We start from the raw sequence: 27,592 nt of genomic DNA on the forward strand, positions 1-27,592 counted from the left end.
ACGACATTTGTGCATGAAGACCGAAAAAGAAAAAGAAAGGACGGAATATAGGAAAGCCCCCGTTACGCGGATTCTTTTCCTTTCTCAATTTCTTTCTTTTTTCCTTTCGATGTAAATGCAGTGCGTGATGAATCATTCGCGGAGCTTAATGCACACGAAAAAGACAATAGTGACGAGTAAATGTTTTTAAAAATGTTTTTGTCTTTTATGAACGGTTCTTCAACGTTCATTTCGTGAGCTAAGCGCACAATTGGAAGCGATTTTTTTCTCTCTTTTTTTTTTTTTTTGCATACGCAATCTAAAAATATTCCAGAACAATTGGCTTTTCGTCACGTATTTCAAAAGATGAACATTCGATGGTCAAAAATATGGTAAATTGTCGATGTAACATTAACAAATTCACCTGTTAGAATTCTCATTACTTAACTGTGTGCCTTATTTATATTATTATTATTTAGAGAAATAATGTGATTATATTGATGAATAAGCACTGGGCCTTTCAATTTCTATGCAAATTTATAAAAATGTATTTAAAAATATTAAAATGCATTAACCGAGTGACACAAGTTCATACAATGAACAATGAATGTACACATTGAATATTCATTCTTCAGGTTAAATAAATCAACAACTCATGCAATCACACATACAATCTAACTAACTAAATGTATATGAAATTTAAAAAAGTTGCTAATTAATTAATTTTGTACGTACATGTGTGCATATAAAAGATAAAAAATTTTCAAGAAATCCAACATTAGGCGACAACAATTTTGCGCTACTTTTCATTATTAATACTCTCGTCGTTACCTTCAAAAGAAAAAAAAAATTAAATAAAATAATCATCTAAAAACTATTCCTCGATTTTTTATTTATGTTTTCAAATATTGTGAAGCTTTACCTTGGATAGAGTAAGATGCAACGCGTGCAAATCTTTGTTAATAATTAAATTTCAAATTGCTTAACTTGGTCCTTTCTAACTCATGTAATTTGAAATGATTTTATCAGAATCTATTATTATACTATTATTTTCGAGCTTATGATTCACGATATTTATTTAAATATGTAATTTCCGTCTATCTACGCAGTTTTTAAATTTATGGTAAACGATTCAGACTTAACTTCAAGCTTTATAGAAAATTCAAACAAGGAGTCTTTGATTATTTTAACCAATCATTTAGAATACTTCTATGTATTTATTATTGGCAGATTCAAGACATTATTATTAGATTAGATCGATTGGTGATTTAACATTGTTGTAAATTTTTGCAAACAGTCAAAAATGTCTTTGGTGAATTTTGTTTTGAGTTTAAAAATACCGCCTCGATTTGTTCATCTACGTTTGCCTCCCAACTTTCTCACCATTCGAAGTTTATCCAGATCAATAGGATACTAATACGTTACCCTGTTTTAAATCGACACATCGACTCTTTCAATTACCATACATTATCGCGTAGCACTACTTATAAGCTCTTACGTTTACCTAATGATATTTCCTAGGACTTTAAAAACGGGTCCTGAAAGTCCTCAAGTCCAATGAGCATTTTTACCCAAATCAATACTCTTATGTACAAGGAATGTTATATCCCATATACAAAAAGTAAACGAAAACTGCATTTTTGTAGGAACACAAAAGTTTTAAAAATGATTAAACAGCTAAGATGGCATAAACGAGAGTTCCTTCATTTAATAAATTGCCAAGCGCGTGAAACCTGCCCCACCGAACAGCATCTCACCTTAGAATACAATTGATACAAGAGAAAGACTAGCGCACTCGATCGATACCGATTTCTTTCTTCCATCTCGCGCACGATGATCAAATTCACTTCCCCTTCCTCGCGCCCAATCGCCGAGTCTAACTAACTATCCCAAGTCCTTTTGCGCTGAAACGTTCAGCCTCCACTACTGGGATAGACGTTCCCTTAGCTAGGAACACTTGGCAAATCCTCTCTCAATTTAGCACTCAACACTCGTCGGTTGACGTGCTGGATATCTGGGTACTGGCCCCGCTGCTGAAGCTGCTCCTACAAGTTTCCACAGCCAAGGCCGTGTCCGGCACCTGGACAAAGTGCACTTTGTCCTTGGGCCACTTCACCCTCCCGTACATACAATTGAGAATATTGTAGCGCGTGTTGTCGAGGGTGGAGTCCCCGCCGAGACCCATCTGGCCGAGCATCGTGACGCCGCTGTGTCGCCGTCGAAGCACCTTCTTCGCCATTAGGCTTCGGTTATTCCTGTAGGAGAGCTCGCGCTTGAAGCAGAAGAATTTGCGCAACTCCCTCTTAACGCGTCGCGACCTATAGCCGAAGAGTAGCGGACTGACGTAGGTAGCTAAGACGAGGAAGCCGAGGGCACCGGCGTCGAGGCTCGGCCCGATGTCGTCCATCGGCTTATCCTCACTGTCCTCGCTGGGCTCGACGAGGTTGCGCAATACCAGCATGCACACGTACGGCGTCCAGCAGATCAGACCCATGACGATGACGAGGGCGCTTATGCGGGCGGCCCGCGTCTCCTCCCGGTACTTAAACAGCGAGCCATTGCTGATTCTGTAGCGCAGGTGCTCGATGTAGCTGTGGCCGGTCTTTAAGCTGGTGAGCCTATGTAGCGGTGCCGTCGGCCGCAGAGCCGGTGGCGTCACCGTAACTATCGGGGGCCGCGGGCCCGACGGCTCCCGATGCTTCTCCTCCAAATCAAAGTTGACGCTAAGGGCCGCCCCAGCCGTGGGTCCGAGCGGCCGCTCTACGTTACCCTTACTGACCGCTTCCTCTTCCTCTTCACTCGAGTCCTCGAGCTCGTCCTCGTACTCGTAGGGATGCTTCTCGCAGCCGAGCATCATCCGGCCGTACGTGGACTCCTGCTGATGTTCGGCCGAGCCCGCGAGAAAGTCCTCCTCGGGCACGGGCGCTATTATAGGAACTGTGGACTCGGTGCTTTCTTTGGTATTATCGTCGGCGTCCTCGTAGGCGTCCCCGTCCTCGTTGTGGCAGTGCGTTGCCACGCCGACGGTGAATACGACCGTCTGGGCAGTCTCGACGACCTTCGAGGCCTGAGACTCGATGAGGCCGCTGGTCGCGTTGGCCTCGACGCTCTCGTCGATGGACGAGAGCGATGATATTTTGGGCACGCGCCTCGAGTCGTCGAAGGGGTAGAGGAAAGCCGGAGGCGGCGGGGGTGCCTCCTCGCAGAAGCTCCCCGAGGAGAGGACGGGCCGCGAGCCGGTGCGCCTCGTTCTCTCGCTGTTGTTTCTCGCCGCCCTGTAGATGCTGAAGTAAATCCAGACGATGGCGAGGAAGGGCGCCAGGTAGCCGAGGAGGGCGTAGGTGAGAGCGTAGATACGGCCGTAGGTGGCGCTCGCGCGGCGCAAACTAATCTCCCCGAGTATCTCGAGGTCCGCGCTCTCGGTAACGTTACCATCGAGCACGAGACTCTCCTGGACGCTGAGCTCGGCCGAGGCTTCCTCATCGTCACCACCAATGTCGTCCTCGTCGTCCGATGGCCTGCAGAGACGCCAGAGACTCCGTGGCTGGGGATTGAGGCTCGCGATCGCTCCGAAGCCTAGGGCCACGAGCCAGGAAGCCAGGATCAGCAGACCACAGCGCAGTTTGTCGATGCGTGCCCGGTAGCGTAAGGGGTCGACGATCGCGAGATATTGGTCGACGCCGATTAGCAGGACCGAGAGGATCGAGGAGGTGGTGACGAGGGCCGTGGCGCCCTCCGACGGTCCGCACAGGCTCGTCGCTCCGCCCCGACTTTCCATTATTAGGAGAGCCGCGAGCACAATTACGGCCAGCAAATTCGAAGCGATCAGGTTCATCACGAATCTGCGAAAGAAGAGAAGATCGTTAGAGATGTTGGAGATTGGACGGAGCGTGTCCTATCGGCAAGGCCGACGTTTACTTTCTTTTAAGTCATTTTCCTTATTACGAGAAAATGTCTTTGGCGGTTAAATTATGCCTCGTGATAATAATACTTGATATTACTCTTCGCCAGTCGGCTTAATTACTCGTCATCTTTTAAAAGTCTAATTAAGGCTCATTCTGTTTGTAAATAAAATTCAAACTTGAAAAGTGGTATTTTGCATGGCGAAAATAACTTTTTTTCCCAACTGCTCGTCGATTATAAATGAATAGCAACTGAATTCTAGTACTCAAACTTCCTAGCAATCTATTAATTTTGCATGAATATTGAAATGAAGTTTTTTTAAGGAAATAATAAATTGTATATTCATCGAGATTTTATAGATTTGAATAATTAGTATTCAATATTACAATTGTTGACATTGTGCAAAATGAATAACGATTGTTGAAACATCATTGTATAGAGCTGAGAGAGACCATATTGGTTCGAGAGACAAAATTTATACTCTTGTTTTTTTGTTTTTGTTTATTTTTTTGTTTTTTTTTTGTTTGTAAAAACGATTGTATCTACAGAAAATTTACAGTTACTTGCGTGTACGTATACATTAATTTATTAATAAAACATAAAAAGTAAATAATTTTTAAATAATCCCTTTTGAAGTTTCCATTAACGCAACTATATATTTCAATCATTATTTTGCTGATTTAAATTTACATAATAAATTGATGGGAAATTTCACATCTACTATGAATTATACCCACAGTCTAAAGATTTTAATTCAATTTTTTTTTATTTCTTAATTGAAACGAAATGCTCGATAATATAATTTATAACCAACATTAATTAGCAATTGCTTTTCATATAAATAACTACAGATTTAGTAAACTCAGATTATGAATTAATCTAATAAATCAATTATTTATAATTAATTCTACTTTTATATAATTATAATTTAATCAAAGATCTTAAATTGCGTAACTGTGCTTTGCATTAAACGAATTCCCCTGGTAGAGTTGATTTTATTTGAAAAAGTATTTTTAGCAATTAAAACTTATAAATTAAATATTATTATACCATCAGACATAGCAAAACATTATAATTAAATGGCAAAACATTTGTGAATGTAACAAATACGAAATTCTTCACTCGGTAAATTTACTACTTTTAAATCATACACTTACTCGTATCAAACAATATGTAACAATAAATATTGGATTAGATGAATGATTGCACTAAAACTTGTTTCATGTATTTTTCGAATTTAAATATTCAATGTTCTATAATCTATCTATAAACTCTATTTTATAAATGCATTGCAAAATTAATTTATAGTAATTTCAGCTATTAATAGCAAACGGTTAATGTAGGAAAATTTAAAAATATCCATTTGATCACAGAGCTTGTAAAAATGCTTAAATTCTCAGTATAAATTTTAATCTATTTAGATAGACTAATAAGTGATATACGTATACTTTTCTAATACATGTGTAATTAAATACTAATCTAGCTTCGCGATATACATTATCATATTACAATAAAAGCTGTTTAATTCATGAAAATGACAGTTGGATATAAAATTGGTTATCTAATTACAATAATGCGTGCTCATTTGCGGAGAAACTCCATCAATCATTACATTCGAATTTTCTAAGAATAATACCAACGAGGTTAACAGTTATTCTTAGAAGCTTTAAATGTAATCACGAAACTTAAAACGCAATTTAATTTTTTCTATGGTGAAAAAATGAAATAGCAGCCTATGAAGTTTCTGTCGCTTCTAACTTTAGATTCTTGTTCGTCAAGCTTATTCGCGAAATGCGTCACTGTAGGCGACTAATTCTCTTACTTTCTTGCTCTACTTGCGTAATTATTTTTTTCTCTATTGATGCAGATGCGTGCGCATGTAAAGCTCCACTGTTCTTTATTATATTCTCCTTTCAATTTTTTTTATTTTTTTTTTATAGGTAAACAAAACAGAGCGATTTAGTATTGATTTTTCATCAACTCTTTTCTTCAAGAAAATCGAGCATTTTATAAGAAACTTCTTCGATCTAAAAGCAAAATGTGTATTGCATAGTCGTTTATTAATGATTTGTCAATGTGCTTGAAATGGACAAATAGCCATTGTGTATCTTCACCTAAAATAATAAATTGTTCATATGAAAATAAAATATATAAATTTATTTAGATAAATAATTAATTATTCATATGATTTCTGGCATTGTACTAGTTTTTAATTATTATGCATTGCTTATCAATCGCATTGACACGATTATTTAAACGTGTTTGTAAATAATCACCAAAATTAATGGTTGTCTGGATATCGTCAAGTTTATCGAGTTTTTTTTTTTATTTTTGTTTTTGTTTTATTTTTTTAACTGATTAGAATAACAACACAATATGAGATAACATTTTTACGCTTCGCAGCATTCGATTTTCCAGCTACAGTCACGAATTGAAAATTTTCTTCTCCATTTTTTGCTAATTTCAAATATTTCGACAAAACAGTACAATAAATAGCAAATGCACGAACGACGACACTTCCAATAATACACAATGCTTTTTCTATTTAATGAAAAATTGTTTACATTTATTTATATTTATTTATAGACATCTTAAAGCAATTACTTCCGAGGTTGATCTTCTAAAATTCATATTCATTCTTCCTAGCTAAATAAGCTGCCAACGTAAATGCTTCGAAATCGACGTGCAATAAAAATTATGACCATTGCAACTACGCCCCAAGTACTCGATGATTCATTAATCCTGAAACTCCATTATCAAAGCTCTGAAATAAACTTACTCGGACGAGTCCAAAACTTTCAACAGGCATTTCAATTAAATGCGCTCCAGTTTACACGCATGCTTACGGCATCACGAAAACGAGTCCGCGATTAATAACGACGTCGTGTGATGCACAAACGGGAAGTCGTTGACGTTCCCGTGCGCGCACACGCACGCGTTACGCATTTATGAAAGTTGGGGTCGCAAATTCAAGTAGCAGATATCGCATTACATTCTACCATCGTGTTATTGTTTTTGTTAGCATTTCCACTTCCGCTCGCTCCTTTACTTATTTTCATTCGTGAAAACGGGAAAAAATTTATTCCTACTTTTGATAGAATAATCATCGAAATGTATTGATAATAATGGTTTAAGTGTGACGCCCTCATATAAAAAAAAAAGAAAAAGAAAAAAAAATAAAAAAAAATGCTTGAAGTATATTTAGAATTGAGAGTATTTAAATTACGCATGAAAATTTATTTTTTCTTATAACTATAATTTCGTTTGCCCTCGTCAAAAGCACATATTTATTAGAACGCGATCCTATAAAAATTGCGATAATAGCATGTTTTTTCTATAATTAATTTACTTTAATCTAATTTAATATAATTTGTTAATGAGTTAATGTATTGGAAATTCGATAGAATCGAAAATGAAAACTTTTTTCAATCTAATGTGCAGGATAAATATTCTTATATTCTGTATTAAAAAGTAGACGCATTTATATTTTAAACGGAAAGTAAAATTTATAAGCTTGTATTTATATATATATATATATATATATATATATATATATATACAAATATTATTCATTTAGACATTAAACTATTAATACTACCGATTAATAAGAAAAGTTGTTAATATGTAATAAATATGTAAGAAATCGTTATAGTTTTTTGGGTAACTTAGAATTAAATTGAATATAATTGTATAAGAAATAATAATCTGATAAACAATTAGAGACGATTATATTATTCGATTATATACGATTATATTCACGATTAAATTATTCTTAAACACGTAAAAACCATTGGATATTCAAGCATAATTACTGTAAAATTTTTAAATAATTATATTTAAATATTACATTTATTTGAAATAATATATAAAATATTTAATCTATTAATCCTGGGATTTTAAATACATTGATCGATTAAATATATTGATATTCTAAAGAACCTTATTTATTAAATATTCAATAATAAAAGTTTTTTTTATAATATTTAAGAATACTATTTGATAGTTAAATATTTAATTGATAATGATAAAATACTCGTGTTAAGATTGTAATAAATTACAATTATTAAATATTTTAAAGCTAAAAATTTGTTTTATTTAGCCTCAATTGCCTTAAAAATTGCGATAAAAAAATCATATTGATTATAAGTTGTATTGATAATTTGTTAGTCAAAGTATAAATGAATATTTAAAAATATATTAATAGTAATTTGTTAGAAATTAGTTTAAAAATAACAAATATGCCAACATTATATTAGAACTTATAATGTTGCTACTGGAATAGTACTTATATATCAAGTACTTGTATATAGATTAGAAGGAATACACATTATTTAATATCATACTCATAACATACTTAAGTTTCTTAATTTACAGATAAACTTGTAAGTATAAGAATTTTACAACCATAATTAAATAAATGTTGATTACCGCTATGCAAATATTATCCAGTTACAAAAATAATAAAAATAAAAATAACCTATTTTAAAATATAAGAAAAAAAAGTTATTATCGATTAATAACAGAATTTCAATATAATTCTATTTACATAAATATGATACTTCATTATCGATCCCTTGTTATATACATTTTGTTTTTAATTTTGTTCTTTCTTATGTATTATTAAGACGATAGTTCTAAACAGTAAACAATTACAAAATAAAAAATACAATTTATTTGAAAATCAATAAAATTGTGTAAGTTACGTTATTATTATATATTATTATTATTATTATTATTATTATTATTATTATTATTTAGGAATAAAAATATTTTCTTAGAGTAAAATATACGAAGCCGTCGTTTATAGTTGCTGTAATTGTCATTTATGAAACATTGTTATCAATGAAATTGATCTTTCAATTCGGATTAAGAAAATTTTTCTACTTCTTAAAACAATGCAATGAGTTTTAACAACGGACATATAAAACGACGAAAAAGAAACAAAGAACAATCGTTTGGTATTATAATGTTAGCATCTGCTAGGCCGTGTAATCTTTAAAACGCCGCTTGCAACGTAGAAAAGAAAAAAGAAGAAATATATACAACCTTTTGATCTACCGTGGCCACTAAACGCTTTCATATATAGGCAATACTTAATCATCGTTTATCCTTGCTCAAGCGTTGGTGCTTACATTGTCCAATAATGAGAAGTACAACAGACATTTCACGCTTGGCAATTTCAATTCTGCAAATCGTTTTGCTCAAACCGTTTTAATATAAGGAAATTTTTCTACTTACTACCGCTCGCTATTTATCAAATATCCATACCTCGTATTATTATAATTAATTGTAAGTACACCAATGTACTTCTCAATTCACCGCCAGTCATGATAAAACAATATTGTTACGTACGTAAATAATCGTTACTTGATCATAATCGCCGATTAGATCGAGCAGCTTTAATATATCACTTATGTTTGTTTGTAGATTAATATTTAATGGTATTTTCAAAATTAATAACATAAAATGTTTGCAGAGTCGACATGATTTGTGCGACTCGCTTAATTTTCATTGATTTCCTCGGACAGCGTGGACTTTGCTAAAAGTGCACACTCGCTAATAACAATATTTCAACTATTTATGTGACATTTATTCATTATTATAATAAAATATAATTGTAAAAAGAGTTTACTTCTTTATTATTATTTTATTTTTATTTTTTTAAGCAAATAAGAATATTCTCAGTTTATAGAAATACAATGTCAATAACAATTTGAATAATCGTTTGTGACGATAATTATTTTATAGCTGTAAATTTTAGTTCCAATATATCTTAATTTCATTATTACTTGACGTACTAATTATACGTAGCATTTTTAATTTTTACAATCTAATTCATTTTCGAACGCCATTAAATACTCGTGCAATATCTTAAATGTATGAATAATATTTTTAATATATAATATTTTTTACTCGGTATCAGTACGTCATTCTAATTTGAAATGGCCATCAATTTTTCTTTATACAAAGACGTTTTATTTCCTGTCACTCAACAAAACGAATATAAAAAGGTCCGTCCATTTAGTGGGGTCGACTAGTTTCCTAATTAAATCATTTCTACAAGATGACTATCTTCACACTGTTATACTATTTTTCAAAACCTCTTTTAAACTTTAATTTTGATAGACAAGGGCATGTAATAATAATACGCAGCGCGCCTCCGCAAACGTCGTACAAATTATGATCGTGATCGATCTGCGTGGGATACATACATACAAGCACACGCACAAGCACACGACGACACAATAGAGGTTAAATACATTAAAAAAGGAGTGATTTTTTGTTACGGGTTTCCTGATTGTAGGGACACGAACGACGATTTTTAAGCGATTTCGAAACTACGAAACTCGTGTCGGTTATTCTCTGATTCTTTGCAGACCGAATAGTTAAAGCCGGAAATCAGCGGAACAGCTTTATTACATTATTACAGTAACGTATGGTAAATACAGATGCAAAGCGGCATTGTACATTTTATAGATAACGTTTATTGAACGACAGAGTAGGAAAATTAAACAGAAAGACATTAATTTACTCTTTTCTTCTTCTTTTTTTTTTTTTTTTTTTTTTTTTTTTTTTTTTTACCTATTGGTACGAAAATTCAACTACTGTTCGTATTATACAAATTATCATTAATTATCAAAGAATTTTTATCATATTTCTTACGTAGGAATTGTAGCTTTATGAGCTTATTATATAGTAAAAACTTTTTTACAATATTGTACCGATGAATAAAGGTAGTATAGTTTTTATTTTATATTTTATATAAGTCGTACTATAAAAATATTTATACACAAGTGACGGATTCAATTCTCGAAAGACTTTTATGTCGTGTCAGATTTGCATTTACTTTAGCTTCGCACAATAAAATGTGTATTACTTTATTTGAAATAAGATAATACTTTATCAAAATACGAGACATGTAAGGAGCATCATTCGAATAAATCATCTGCAATATGTTTCGATTGCTCTTCATGAATTTGTGTGAAAATTATATACGTTCTTTACAAGTCTGTATTTTTCACTTTTATGAAATGTCTCGAAGTATTATTAAGACTCAGCCGTTTGTCAAGCTCTATCTGCATTTCAGTTAAATTATATATCTGTCAAACGATTGATCTTGACCAACCAAATAAAAATAAACTAAATAAAAAAGAAAAAAAAAATTCTTCAATATGCTCAAGGTAATCGAACGTACTAGTTGTTGAGCCATCAAACTCGTTCTGCAACTCAGTTAGAACGGAATAAAAAGAGAAGGGGTGAACCAACCTGTTGGATATGGTTCTTAATCCTGGCCTCCTGATGAAGGCCACGAGGAGGGTGGCGTTTAGTAACATGGAGCCACAGAGCACGAGGCACCAGGCAGCGATTCGCGAATGAGTCCGCCATCTTTCCAGACCTCCCAGGCCCGCAAACGGTCCAGCTCCCGCGTCCTCCGTCGAACCGCCATCCATTCATAAATAATTCCACGTTCCTGCAAACAGCATTGACAAAGGCATTATGCGCGAGCGTCATCGTGATAACTTCATTGCGAAAAGCGATGGAGCGATGGGAGGGAATACGGAGAAATGTCATAACGTAAGCGACTCGTTGTACTCGTTAAGAAGTCGAGACGTCGAAGCGGCTATTTACGAGTCTTCGTAATTTTGTTTACATGTACAATTTGCTTTACTGCTGGCAATGGGGCTTTGGGCGCAAACTTTTATTTTACTTTATTGGTCAGAATAACTCGCCGATGCTTCGGCTTCCTTCCCAGTTCTCTTCGCATGGCATTGGACAAATGTCAATTCGATATTAAAATTGCCGGTAAAATTATCTTAAAAATTTTACTAACCAACTATCTTTATATATTATATTTGAAGGATAGGGCTGATTTTACATTTTTATTTACATGTTATCTGTTAATTCTGTTTTGAGAATGTCAAGAAATTACTTGAGACGAGAGTTGGCTGCTTAAAACAAGAATTATCTGGAAATAATAAAATGCCGATAAAATTAAAGCTCTTGATTGGCATTACGGCAAAAGTATGTTAAGAATATTTCGAAAAAGTAGGTCCCATTTCGAATTTATTGTCAAATTACGATTTTAGCGGTTGCTGCAGTGGAAACGCGTATATTCAAATTCGGCTGATGTAATGTTGCATTTCGGCTGATTCAGCTCCCGCGTCTGACCGAAATCCTTCTTTCTCGCCTATGCGACGCACTTTTTATTTCCATAAAAATTACTTTTCCGAATTTGCGATATCGACGATTAAGTAAATAAAGGTTTTCGCATATCAAGCGCAGCGCCTTTGCATGGATAAAACATACGAAATCCACAGTAACTTTCATTATTATGATTATACAATTATTTCAAATATTTATAAAATAATCTGCATTGTGCAAATATTACTTGGAATGGCTGAACATTAACACAAAAGAAAATATCTTGCTTCGTATTATTTATCGTATTATTTATTGTGTATTGTGTACGTGTAATTATAATTTATGCGTTATTAATACAATTAAAAACCATAATAAGGGCGAAAAAATATAATCCAATCTATATATTTGAAAACATTAAACGACTGATTTTCTTTTTCTGCATTCGCGATTTATTGGTTCACCATAAATAATATCTGATAGCGCATTCTCTATTAGAAATTCGGAATCTTAATTACTTTATAAATCGCTTAGAGGGTTGTTGATCAATCTTTTACAATTTACAATATTTCACTCGATATAATTCACATTTATATAATTGGCAGCTTATCAAATGGTCATGCCATTGCACTATTTTATTAAAAAAAAAAAAAAAAAAAAAAAAAAAAAAAAAAAAAAAAAAAAAAAAAAAAAAACAAACGAAGAAAGATTTATATTTAGATAAAAAAAAAAAAAAGAAGCACGAAATAGGTATAATAAACTTTTAGGTATAATGGGTTCGGAAAATTTATCACTTGGCAGAATTTAGGCGAGTATTGAATGAGTGAAAAGACAAAGAGGTGAAAAAAAAAAGTTTTAAATAAACCTCGAATTTCAATACGTTAGCCGACGTCGCCACGATGGTTTATAATTCATGACACCGATTTGCAGTAAGAACAACGCACACGAACGTCGTAACGTCACTACTCGCTTATAACGGCGAGCATGCACTTAGCCAAAACCAGACTAATTCTCAGGACGTGAGTGCGAAGGAAACAATGCAGTTCGTGCAACAACATAATACCGTAATGCTTTTTCTTTCTCGACTCCGCGACGCTCGAATTCGCGCTTCGTGATATATATATATATATATATACGCACGCGCGCGTACACGCGCGCACGCCTATATGTATGTATGTATGTATGGATGAACGGGTTGTAACATTGACGGGATTAAGTATCAAGGGGCTTTATCGTGATTACTTAAATACGGGCAGAAATGAAAAAGAGATAAGATTCTCGAGGTGGACATTATCGGCTCGGCAGATCGCTATTTTCTTTGCAATGCCAATGAGAGAAATCGGACGATAAGGAGAGACGAAAAACGTATGTACGAGCGTGGCTTAGGAATGTAGGGTAAAGATTTTTCAACATTGGTGGCAATATTATCCAGGAGGGATTATTATCAAAATCGATATCGTATATTGTTTTTTTTTTATTACTATAGTATGTGTAAGTAGAATACATCGACAATAAGATGATTTTATGTGTAGGGTTCCAACGATCTTGTAATTAAGAATTCACAACAAAACATCATCTTTTTTAATTAGATATTTTTGTAAGAAAACGTAAGTAACCGATAAGATATATATTCTTTGGGTTTTGCACGAATTATGACGTGTGTCTTATATATTTATGAGAAACTTATTAGGATAATGTCATAGCTTAGTTTAAGAGCTACAGAAAAGAACTTTGAAACAAATTTTCAATAATATCGATTATTAAAGTCTAATTCTAGCCAACAATAAATAATAATAATAATATTTTGTAATTCATAGGAGTACATATATATATATATATATATATATATATATATATATATATACATAACCGTAAAGAAAAACTCGTTAATTTATTATTTGAACAAAAATATTTCGTCATTTATAGCAAAATCTCATAGAAAAGGTTAAACACATTTTATTCGCCATATAATGAGAAAAATCCATAATATGCGTAGCTAAAGAATGCACGCAATTGTTAGTTGCAAAGCAATGGTTTATTTTTTAATATTCTATTTTCATGATGAATATATTGATGATATATTTACATAAAAGTTCCATTACTCAAAACATTTTATTCTTTAAGTATTTATGTAAATATTTGTTCAGTCGGCTCAATGACTTCGACTTTTCTTAATCAATAGTCTTCAATGCAACTTGGCTATCATTTAACTAAAATCATTTAATTAAAATGCATTGAAAAGGAATTTATGCTTACTACAAGGCTATCTAACATAGCGATAATCGTACTGTCGGTGTCGGTATCTTGTAAAATTACTATTAGTGCAGATCTTGTCCAAGCACATATCAAATTATTGTTATTCATTGTCATTTTAACGTGTTCTCGATTTTATCGCGCTAGGAATAATAAAATATGAGAAAAAGTGTGAGATAGCACCAAGTTCACAATATTTACAAAGTCTCCGTATTATCTTAATGAAAGCATATGAATCTTTGTAACGGAATGTAATTTGTAAACATAATATCCATTAGAGAACGCTGTCCAATGAGAAAGAAAGAAAAGTGAAGAAAATGACACAGACAGAGAAAAAAAGAACGAGAGCGATGGCAGCCGGATACTTTTAGTGAAATTTTTATTTAAAAGTCGCCCGCCAGTTAAAAGAGAAAGAAACGCCGACGCAAAGGAAACCTCGGCGCGATGTACGAGCGGGTAAGGTCAAGTTTCACATGAGCCGTAGGCAAAGATGTCGTAGACAGCTCGACGACATCATCGGGTTAATAAAGTTGGCATCAAAACGAATGAGCGGACGCAAAAATACTTACGTTCGGCCAACTTAATTAGAAAATTGACAACTCCTTCCTCAATTATTCTTATAGCCTTTGAAATATGGTTTTATAACGGCTGAGTTGATTTAAATGCTTTTGAAAGTGTTAGTGACTTTTGAAAATTATGATACTAGGAATACACAGAGAAAGAGGCATTGGAATAGTCGATATATGGAATACTAGAAATTGTAATATATAAGACGGCATACGCACGTATTATTTATTTCTATATTATTCGTGTATATGTAATATTTTTATCTCTAATTTAATTAGATTATTTCTGTGAAAGAATCTCCGAAGCTTGACTATGTAGATCTCAAGGATATCAACTTATAAATGCGTTCGATATCAATTTAAACCGAATTAATATCATAAAAAATTAATCCCTGATACTTATGCTTGTGAAAAGATAAAAATTGTATGGAACATGAGGCGACTCAAAGCAAATATTTGAAATAACAAGTTGTTGTATTTTTCTTTAATATTAAGTAAATAAATAACGACCTTGCCTATACACACAAGTGGTTAAGCATCTGATTAGTTAGTTTCTATTAAGATAAATCTTAATAGCGCATAAATCTTGTCTTTTCCTGCGCATGTCTTTCCCGATTTCCATCCTTATTAGTTTATTTGCGTATGCGCGTGCTTATGATGGCGGGTGGGGAGGGGATGGTAGGGGAGGGGAGGGGAGGGCGGGAGGGGTTTCTATCCTTATTAGTTTATTTGCGTATGCGCGTGCTTATGATGGCGGGTGGGGAGGGGATGGTAGGGGAGGGGAGGGGAGGGCGGGAGGGTTTTCTAAATATTATAATAAGTGCATTATTACCTAATGGTTATGTGCCAAAAGCATGAAATACCTAGAATAGTCAAAGTTATTGTGTAATTAAACGAAAAACTTGGTTATACCTGATATAATTAATTAATCGTTCAGTTATCGGAACGACAATATAACGAAATAAATATTATATTACTAACACAATTTTTTCGTTGTCTCTTAAATATACTTAAAAGACGCTTTTTATTTATTTCTCAAAATAAAATTGAGCTTTTCAAAGTAATTTTCTTCATTAGCTTTCAATCTTTGCGTTTATTATGAAAAATAAAATAGAATTTAAAATTAATGTTTTTTTTTTTTGATAATTTTAATGTTGTGATGATTATAGGACGAAATGGGTGTCAAGAGATAAAGACAGTAAGTAAGAGACAAATATGGTAATGTAGTTTTATTGAAAAAATAACTATTTCCAGCATCGTCTGAAAGAGTGCGTTTTAACAAAGAGGAAATGTTAAATTATTAGCATAATATTTTACAAAACATGAAATATACATGTATATACTTTAGCTTGGAAAGTTGCATGAACATGCACTTAAGATTAAAGTGACCCACTGTTATTAAAAATCGTATTACTTTGATGGTATAAGATTTCTTGTTGTATTTTGAGATTTTCAATAACGATTTCCCACAGTTAAAAGAGAAGTGAGAAAAAGTTTTGATATCTAAATTTGCAAATTACAATGATAGCCCTATAAAAATGAATTGTTAATTATGAATGGAATTATTAGTTTTATAGGTCTGAAAAATTTAGGAGTTTTTAAATTACTTAATACGTAATGAAGTAGGCACATGTAATTAGTTATTATTACGTTACTAAAATGAGAATGGGCGAATTAAGATTGAAAAAAATCTATAGAAATTAAGGTTAAAATAAACTTTGTACGATGCTTAATAATAATATTGTTTTTAATAAATATTACGAATAATTATGACTAATTTATGTAACATTGTACAATTTTGTAAATGTTTTGTTTATTTGCGCCAGATTAACATTTACGTAATAATATTTGCAGATTTTTTTTAATAAAATTGTTTTACTACCTATTAATATTATTTAGAATGTGTAAATCATTCATTGAGTGAAAAATGTAGACAATTATTTCTGTATTACGCAAGAGTTTTTAGATAATACTTTAGTGATAATAATTTTTTCTCTCAATTTTATAATAAGCAATTATTTATAATTTTATAATCAGTGAAAATAACTTTTGCTTCAGACTACGATAATAAAATCGAGTTGGTAATTTCCTATTTTGAAAGTTAATTAATTGTAGGCATGGATAGTAAATGGAAATTTTAATGGAAAAAAGAAAAGAAAAAGTAGTAATGAAATGTAAGGTGGAGTGATATATCGAACGATATATTACAAAGTTAGAAAGTATTTCCTTGTAATATATTTTAATTATAGTTTGAAAAATACTTGAATTCTTCTAGGACAACTGTGTCATTATATGCACTTAACATATATCGCTTTCATAATTTAATTATAAGCCCGAATACTGATTAATGAGAAAGCTAGGATATTTTTACTTTTCAGATTAATGAAGGAGGATCTTTGATTTTTTATTATTCTGTAATTCATAAAGTATATCGAAATTTCTCATAACTATCGTACCGATACGAATGCTCATTTTTACGCAACTAAATTGCACTATACAATGGTCATTAATCGAAAGTGAGTAAATTTCTTGACCAGAATTTTTCGACAATCATTGTGCATTGACCTAAGTTCGCCATTAATAGCTATTAATAAATCTCCACATGGCAAACACTAACGCACGCGAAATACAAAAGCTGAAAGAAGCTTTATGTTATTGGTCTTGACTTAGTGTCACTTCGAGTCACGTGTGTTGATGCTCGACTCAATTAAACGCACACGTTTAATGGGAGATCAGCGCTTTCCTCAGTCCGACAACCACGGATCTTTGAACCGTATGTTGCACGCAGTCAGTCAAAAATAAAAAGCCCGTTCGGGCCACTCGAAATACAATAAATGAATAATCCCCGAGTAAATATTTACGCGAGACGCATGACCGTGCATTAACTGGCGCGTGGCTCGACAAAAGAAACGGCGAGCGTGTGGGACTTTGCGGAGAAAAGTCATTAGGCTCGGCCGGCGTAGCCCGTCACAATCTCAAGTGAGCTTTAAAAGCTCGACGACGCGAAATCATCCTTAAAAATAATCACGCTCCGAATCGAAGGCTCCCATTCTCCTAATCTCAGGGCTCTGCGGGCGACGGCCACTCGGCTCCCGACACTCGCCGATGGGAGTGATTCGTAAGTCACGACCTTGCCTCGCACGAGCGCGCTAACTAAACCTAAAATTACGCGTGGTGCACGAAGAAAGGGGTGGGAGGAAGGGTGGTGCGGCTGCGAATAACGGGGGCAAGGATGCACGCGCGGCTCTGCGTATCGACGCAATGCGATCGCGCTTCTACGATATTGGAATCAAGGAGAGTCGCGCTCGGCTCGGCTCGGCTCGTCTTTTTGCCTTTCTTTTCATTTTTCCTTTCTCAGCTTCTATCTCGAGTGCTTGGTACGTGCATGGATGCTGGCATGTGGATTGCGTGACGAGGGGATGGTAGAGGGAACCGCGAGGCAGTTGCGAGTGGGGAGAGGGAGCGGGAAGGGTTGGGGGGGGGGAGAAGAGAGACTACGAAGCGCGAGAGCATTTGGCCGCTTAGCTTTTGAGTTTCGCCTGTCTTTTTAGTTGGGTTTGTAAGAGGCAAGTTGGATTAAATTAGTCTTGAGTGAACGGCATTAGTGCATATTAACGGTTCTGCTAGTTGAAACGATGCCAACATTGTCGATCGCCAATGCCGGGGATTAATAAAACGAATTAATGAGGATGATGATAAGAAGAGGCATCTTTTATGCTGGGAAAGCCATTGTCGAGCATCGTAATTGAAAACCACCATATTGCTTAAGAGCCGGATTGAAGAATCGAACGTGTGACTAAACTTTAAAATACAAAGCATCGCGATTAAATTATTTAATACATAAATCATATGTCCTATTGGGAATAAATTTTAATTGTACATTCACATTTTCAATTCTAAAATACAAAAGTCTTGCTAATACTAGATCATCAGTACACGTGTTTCCAAGAGAACGTTTTTAAAACTGTGTAATAACTACCTTTGCATCTATCGTTTTATCTACATCGTTATAATAGGCTCGTATCGGCCAATTATAATTGTTAATTTTGCAAAATTTTAATATTTTTAAAAATAGTAGAAATTAAATGAAATTCATGGGGCGGGGGGTGGGAGGGGTGGGGGGAGGTGATACGATAATCGATGAATGTGTTTAAAGGTTATCCGTTATTGCTTGAGAATGGCGGAAAATTTATCGTTGAACTTCCGATCTCACAAGGATAAACTATGCAAAATTTTGTGATTCCTGATTTATATAATATTAATATTTCTATCAATACATATGTATATATATATATATATATATATATATATATATAGATTTTTTTTTCTTTCACTTACATTTGACACGCTATGAGAGCAAATTTTTGCATGCTATTTTTGTCGATGAATTACTCGCGTGTATACGTGCATTTCATGGGCGTTAAAGTAATATCCATTTCTTAAGGGGATGCGGGCGTGTTTTTCAGATTTTAATGAACGAAATTACAGAATCAATAAAATCCTTCGATCTATAATCTCCCCTAAACAAACCACCATTGCAAAGCACCAACATATGCATGTTAACCAAACACGCGCACACGCATATACGTATACAAGCGAATCGTATTAATGGCTATTTAAAGTTTTGGCACGTGATTCTTTAATTGTTAAATATTTTGGCATAAGATGTTTTATATTTCTGCAATATGATATTTTAAATACTAAATTCAAACGCGCGCTCTTCCTCAAATATCTTTAAATAAATGTTAGATTTATCGAAGTCGCGATAGTGTAGGAATAAATATAAGAATACGTAGTAGCAAATATTTCAGGTGTCAATTAATTGCTTTCCAATTTCCAAAAATGGTCTTTAAATCGCATAATACCTTACACACACGAATTGGAAAGTAATTGGCAATGTTAAACTGCAGTCGTATAACCAACGGAGAGCATTAAATCTAAGATAATAAAATTGATTATTATACTTTAGAGTTCGACCATTATACACACATAAATCGATATAAGGCAAAAATCGAATTTCAAACGATCCATCGGGCATTGACACTAATTGATCCAATAGTATTATTGACATTACAGATCGAGATTAACGCATTATTTTCGGCACATTTCCGCATAGTGCACTCACGTCTTTTTGATTTGGATTAACGTAATCTACGTCTCTTTGATTTGGATTCTGACATTTCTCATTACGATAGGTCACGAGGTAAAGAAGCGAACGATGCACCCAATACCTCGAGCGATTTACAAAACAACGCACAATACATTATTAATACATCAATTTTGTAATATAAGGCACGTAATCACAACAATCGTTACAATTCAATTCCATCAACTGGACTCTCTGCGCGGCTCTGGTTGCGTAAGATGTCTAGTATTTAAAATCAAATGAAATTTCTCGTAAGGCGCATTGTGCTTTTCTCCGCTGGCAGTCCATCCATTTCATCGAATTCACATAAAAGCCCATTGAACAATCCCAAGGATTCGTAATGCTAGTGGATAAATCACTTGTTGCTGTTATCTGTCGTCGTCTCTGTCGGTACCAGTGAAAAAAATACCCGATTGTGTGCTTCGCTGGAAAATTAGTTGCGATAACGGAGTATAAAGAAACGCCGATGCCAAGGACTGCGCGGGACCCTCCATCGCGACGAGTCGAGAACGAGTCTCGACTTCCTTCTCTTTCTCGCGGGGGATAACTTTTTTTCTATCCCCTCATCTTCCCCACCCCCCTATTGTTTTGCTTGTATTTTTCACATTTTCCCTCGTTTTGTTCTTTGTTTTGAGGCTGAAAGTGGCTGTCGTTTGCGGAATAACGAGCGTCGCATCGGCAAGAATAACCAAGTTGCGATGGACGACGCGGCGCGAGTACGTTTTATTATCAGTGCGAAAAAAAAGTGCGATGAAAAAGTGAGGAATTTTCAGTGGACTCGGGCACGACGTGCCGCTACTGGCTCACTGCACAACAATGAATTGCTCCGGCGTTTTTTTACTCAAACGCATTGCGTATCCTTAATACGAGAGGACGATATCGAGTGGACATTGACTGTCTATAACTCGCGTAAAATGTATAAGACGTTTTATCATGGCAAGATTTTCCATCGTTTTACTGAAAATCACGTTAAAAATAGATGGTATTGCGAGGTAAATAAAACATCGCTTCAATTAATGCTTCTTTGGAAAATATTTTAATTAAAGTATTTAATAAATTGTACGTGGCTGAAAATTTCAATTGACCCACATGGATCATTGAAGCACTAGTTTATTGAATATTGCTGAAAGTGCGGCATTCAATTACTTTAAAAACTCTGAATAAGCCGTTTCGAAATTATTTTCCAATTTCTCACGTAATTTCCTTAAATTCCTATAAATAAATTTGCCAAGTGAAAAAAAATGTATAGTTCCCGTTGAAATAACAGCTGCATTAAAAGCACTTTTAAACGCTCAACTGAATTTTTACATTGTTTTCTTCGCGAGATAAGCACTGGGAATCGGATTGCAATTTAACAAAGTTACACGATTTAAGGCATGAATTTTGGATTTGTTAAATAAAATTGCCTTTATCGCACCACAATGCCAATAACAATACTCGTAACTTTCGAATAGATGATCCATGACAAATGTCCAATTAAATACAGCTACGAACCAGCATGTTTCCACAATTTTTCAACTCAGCCGTTAGAGATATAAGCTCGATGCGAATGCAAATTGATCTCGGCTTCTCATGTTTATAACGTGCGTTGGCAATAATGAGGATAATCCACGTCAAATGCGAAATACCCGCGGTATCCACGCATAGCGGATGTGAAATGTTGTGGGTGACGCGCGGAATAATGATAGGAGAGCCCTGATGAGCCGAAGTCAGTTGACTTTTCCCTTTGTCTTTCTTTTTTATACGAACCACGTGTATACATGCCCGATAATAGTGTACACGAGTGTGGTTATGCGTGTGTTAATCGATGTCATTTTCAAAATAGATAACGGTAATTATCGCAATAATAATAATGTATTTTCTATGGCGGCTGGATACTCCTCCGTCTCGTTGCTTATTTCATTATTTTATTCTCTATACAAATGTCTTTATGTATTGAAGTAAATGTTTTCCTTATTTCCCGACCTCACACTAAAACACAAACTCTCGAGTTTTCTTCAAGGAAATGTTTCACGCCTCGATATAGCTGGAATTTTCGATGAAAACAGAAATTAATCTTTATTACTACTGCTACTACCCCTACTACTATTATTATTATTATTAGAGTAATACTAAAGTAACTTTAGTAATTTGATAATATTTGTATAATGATCCTTTGTCGTAAGTTTTTTTTTTCTTTTTTTTTTTTTAATATACAAGCAACATTTTTAATATACAGCAGCCCGATAAGAAATTAACTCGTAAAGGTTTGAATTACAATAGATAATCACGACTAATGCAATAATTTTATTCCACTATCCTCACATTGACTTATCAATATTTAATTTAATTCGAATATTATTACGTAAGAGTCTTCTCTGCAAGTCCACTCGGTATTGATTTTTGTAAATGCATGCTCACCAAAACGTGCAAATGATATATCACGTAGTCGAATGATTATGCAGTTTTTATTTATCGTTCTACATCGAGTAGCCATCGAAAGAGTTGAGATACAAAAACGTATACACCTATGCATTCATTGTGACACGAGTCGCACCCGTATAGTTATTTTTAAACTCAATAAATAAAAAAATGATATATTCATTGGTTAATTAACGATTTCATTTGTGATTTGCAAATTGAATAATGTAACTGGTGCACGAGCATGAAAAAAATATATATTTAAATCAATTATTTAAAATGGGTTTCGGTGCTTTAATATATTCTGGCTTATAATTTTTATAGCTGGCGTATTAGTAATTAAATTATTGTTTTGTTATTAGTTTTTCTTTTACAACATAAGATAGGGATTAAGTCTAAAAACGATAACAAGAAATACGAAGAGTATTGGTATTAAGTTTTTTATTGATAAATATTATGTATTTATTGACATGAGCATATGTAGAATAAAAGTCGAAATATCTAATGATGTTTATGAAAAGCAGTTTCTGAAATGCATTAATTTCTGGATAATATATTTATTAATATATCTCGAGCCTCGAAACAAGTGCCCAAAATAACATGTTAAGCAAGCGTCGGAAAAGCTGAGGGGTAAAAGAACCACATAATTGTATCAATTAAAGGTGCGATTAATCGACCGTTTATGTATTCAAAAAATTTTGCGTCATCCAAATAACATAATAATCTCTTTGAATCTAAATAATCACAATCTCTGTGCGAGATTTCACTTTCGCAACATCCGTGGCTTTGGCTCGGGATCGAAGGACCACTGCATTTCAAAGCGCGGAAAAGCTCGCGAGGCGTGAGAAAGAAAGAGAGAGAGAGAGAGAGAGAGAGAGAGAGAGAGAGAGAGAGAGAGAAGCAGTTGTATTATGAATTCGAAGGTCAGACGCACGCGCTAACAAGCTTTAATGAGGAGGCGACGAAATCCCTCTTCCAACTCTCTCTCCCCCTTTGCGGTTTTGATTTTTTGCCACTCCTTTTTAATCGCCCCCAGCTCAATGGTAGCAAAGTCAATTGGTCAAAAGTGCGGGACAAGCGGCTCGGTTGCGCACGGGACTCTTCAGAAATTATTCGGGATCTTCGACGCCTGACTTCTTCCCTATGCGCTTAAAATTTGCCTGCGTCAAAAGAATATTGGCAAACACTCGTTTTATTTACTTATTAAATGAGAATGGAAGTGAAAATGAAAATGCAAATGAGAAAGGAACTTTAATAGAATATTGAAGATAATGGAAGCATTTCATTATCAAATGTCGTATCCATAGATACGATCGAGATTGTTTTGAGGAAATTGTGATTAATAAATTATATAGCACTCGATCGTTTTTCTTTTTTTTTTCTGCTGTAAAATGTAAATTCCTTCATTTTTCATGTTTATATTTAGATTTATGCTTATGCTTATAGTTATGTTAAAGTTGTAAAATGTATAATTTAATGGTTATAAAATATTCGGACGCTACGTAAAAGAGGTTTAAAGTCTTTAAGGTGGATTTTCTAGAGATTTTTAAACTGTGTAAGTATAGACAATTTTTGCTTTGAAAAAAAAAAGTTATTAGAGCATTTAATTTTACTGAAGTATGTTTTGGATAAAATACGAACGACTGTTATGCGCCTCGGACACGTTGAATTGTAAAGTACGTAATGTTTATGCGTGTATTAGTTTCACAATGAATACTGGCTAAAGCAACTTACTGATAATGCATTTTTCCAATTAATAAATTTCTCACTTTATAGATACTTCGAGGTAATATAATGTGAAAAAAAAATTTTTTAGTTCAAACATTGAATGCATATTGTTTGTTATCGATAGTATTAAATTTATAATTTCATTGAATATATGACCATATTAGAATGCCATATATTGCCAAAATTTTAAACGTGGAAAAGTAAAATAATAAATCTACTGCTATGTACACTGATAATTATACTTACTTAATTATATGAATTTTGATAATAAATAAACATTTTATTTAGCCATATCGAATGTTAATGCTCCTTTTCGTGATTTCTGAGAATTATTTGCAGTGCTTTTATCATACTTTTCGCTTTTCTTTTCATATATAAGTAAGAATTTCTTATCTATACTATTTATTATCAAGTATTTGAAATTACAAATATTTTATTGTTATTGCAAACTTTTTATTGTCGAATAAGTTGTTAATTTTAAGGTAATGCTTAAGGACCACCTTTTCATCAAATTTTTAATCGATAATAATTGGATGTTGAAGAATATTGTTCCTTAATTCATTGCTAAATTAAAATCATAATAGAATAATAATAGTGCAGGGGTTTTTGCATTTATAATTAAAGTGTTTTATAATTTATAATTAATGTTCATTATAATGTTCATTTATAAATTTTTATTAATATTCATTAATAAAGTGAGCAGAGGGAAACGCAAATTACTTTTATAAATAAATATAAGAAACGGAGATATAAGAAAATAAAAATACTAAAAATATATTACTTTCATCTGCATTCACAAGAGTATTATAAATTTGATAATGATAACTCTAGCTTATATTAATGCTAAATTATATTTTATATTAGCAAAAAGAATATAATATAATATTGGCAGAAAAAAATATTAAAAAAGTTTTTCAACATCAAATGTTTGCGAATGATTGTCTTATTGAAAATTTGAATTTATTCAAATAGTCGATGTAATCCATTTCAGTGAAATTATTTCTTATAAATTTCTTGATATAATTTGTTGTATTTATATTGGTAATATTTGATAATGTTATAATAAACTTTTATAATAAAAAACAATTTTTTTTCTACAAAAGACGTATGGAGACGTTATAATTTAATATTTTTGTTATGAAAATATATTTTGTCCCTATTTTTGTCATTAGAATAATTCATACTTAACATTGTTTCTTTCTCTATATATTAATTATTTTTATAATAAAGCAATTAATAATGGCTTCGATATTACATACATACATACATACATACATATATATATATATATATATATATATATATATATATATATATATATTAATAAATAGCGTTACGCATGAAGAAAACAAGTTTATCTAAATAAATAATTCCCGTTATAAAGTTCGATAAAGAAATACGTTTTGTATATTATTTTACTAATAAAAATTAATCAGAGGGAGAGAAACATAATAAAAAATACTATAAGAATTGAAATAATGTAAAGCATCGAGATTATGTTTAAAATTCTGTAATAATATTTAATTCTTAACGTCACAGGTAATAAAAGCCTGTAATTTTAGACTACAAAATTTTATTGATTATAAAATATTTTATAATTCTTTGCTGCTATATAGCTTTACTTAAGCTTTCAATTGCATTTAAAATCATACATCTTTGATAGGTTTATTATACAAGTGTTAATATCATGCTTCGAATGCTACAATATGACATTATTTTATAAGGATGGACGTTTAATGAAGCGGAGATAATTCTAAATGATTCTTTAGTTAACAGAGCAGTTAAATGGTCGAACGCATTTTGACGAATGTGACCTACCTACCTGCTTGTCATTAGAAATCATTATATTTTATCGGCATCCATGTAAATATTATTCGATATTATACATAAAGCACGGCATAATAATAATCATTTAGAATAATGAAATAAGTCATAGAAAAACCATCCGTGATGTCAAAGCATTTGTAAAGGAATGAAAAACTAATCGAATTTGATTTCTTTCGAATCTGTCGGATAAGATAGATTTTATTTCATTATAATGAAGTACTGTTGACCAGCCAGTCGTCAGTCTCATAAATTTTAGAACCTACACTTTGCCTTTTAATGCAATTTCCTATCCAAGTTGAAATTAATTATCTTCTAATGCGCATTACTCAGGGGTTTCATCCGATCCCGGCCAAGTTTTATCCAATTGCAAACGCTTATAACGTTAAGACTGTCACCACTTCGATCGCGATCACTCATACAGCAATCACCGTTAAAACGCTCGCTGATCGATTACACAAGTGCAGCTTCTCCCCCCCCCCCCCCCCCCCCCCCCCCCCCCCCCCCCCAAGAAAGTGCCTGTAGTTCCCGCCTCCTTATCGATAGGCAGAAATTTGCAGCTGCAGCAGTGAAGCCACGACGTCCAAAATGCCTCCTTTACCCCGGACATCCGAGCGTTCGCGCTTAATCTATAGGCCCGACTTTTTGACCGGCGCCAAATGGTCAATCTCTCTCTCTCTCTCTCTCTCTCTCTCTCTCTCTCTCCAATATCTCTCCAATATCTCTCAAATATCTCTCAAATCTCTCTCCAATATCTCTCCAATCTCTCTCCAATCTCTCTCCAATTTCTCGCCAATCTCTCGCCAATCTCTTGCTAATCTTACCTCGAGCGGATAAATCCTCCTCTTTCGAAGGGAACACCGGGATCTGTCGACTCAGTGACAATCGACTCGCAAGCCGAACATCCCCGTGGACTTGGCCAGGCCGCACTCGAAACTACCCCCCGCGCACCCGCGCCCAAAGCCCGATACACATTCGGTCCGTGGCACTCCGCGAGTGGCAGCACTCCGTCGACTTGGCGGCGACGACGGCATCGATGCAATAAAATCGCTGGCGCGTCGACGCCGCCTCTCTAGTCTCGCGCCTCGCTCACTTGTCCTCCCCCTCCCGGGTGTCGTTACGGCGGCGGCGGCGGCGGCGGCTGCGGCGGCTGCGGCTGCGGCTACGGCTGCGGCTGCGGCTGCGGCGGTGGCGGCGACGGCGGTGGTGGCGTCGGTGGCAGCAGAAACGGCGACTGCGGCTGCGGCGGCTGCGGCTACAGCTACGGCGCCAACGAGATAAAACGACGCGCGCGAGAAAGAGCCTCCTCCAGGCATCTCGAATTTCCCGGGTTGCAGTGGCGGTTATTCGCCGCCAGTTCCTTCGGCCATCCAGCCCTTAGTCTGCCGTTGTGACGGGCGGGGCGTGGGACCAGGAATCCGTGTCGGTGGTGGGAGCCGAGCTCTAGAAGCTCTGGACCCGAATATTAAGCTACTGGTATGTCTTCGATTGCCGATGGAGCCGATAATGTGCATGAAAATAGAATATGAGACCACTTGCTGGTGGCTGGTGGGTGCCTTATGGTTCCAAGAGGCGTCTTGGATGCATTGAAAGTAGAGCCGCAGTTATTTGTATCTCGTTGTACGATTTTAATCGATGATTTTTACGTACAAGC

General features: G+C 34.3%; 1 protein-coding gene across 1 annotated transcript; it reads right to left on the minus strand.

The window, feature by feature from the left end:
* Window positions 1-1,210: 1,210 nt before the first annotated feature.
* Window positions 1,211-26,973, minus strand: LOC105361982 (uncharacterized). The gene is made up of 3 exons (XM_011499306.1): window positions 26,763-26,973; window positions 11,149-11,353; window positions 1,211-3,821 (listed from the first exon to the last, which is right to left on the minus strand). The coding sequence occupies exons 2-3, from the start codon at window positions 11,331-11,333 to the stop codon at window positions 1,964-1,966; spliced, it is 2,043 nt and encodes a 680-aa protein (XP_011497608.1). The 5' UTR covers window positions 11,334-11,353; window positions 26,763-26,973; the 3' UTR covers window positions 1,211-1,963.
* Window positions 26,974-27,592: the final 619 nt, after the last annotated feature.

Source organism: Ceratosolen solmsi, unplaced genomic scaffold, assembly GCF_000503995.2.
Source record: "Ceratosolen solmsi marchali unplaced genomic scaffold, CerSol_1.0 scaffold2, whole genome shotgun sequence".
Taxonomy (NCBI): domain Eukaryota; kingdom Metazoa; phylum Arthropoda; class Insecta; order Hymenoptera; family Agaonidae; genus Ceratosolen; species Ceratosolen solmsi.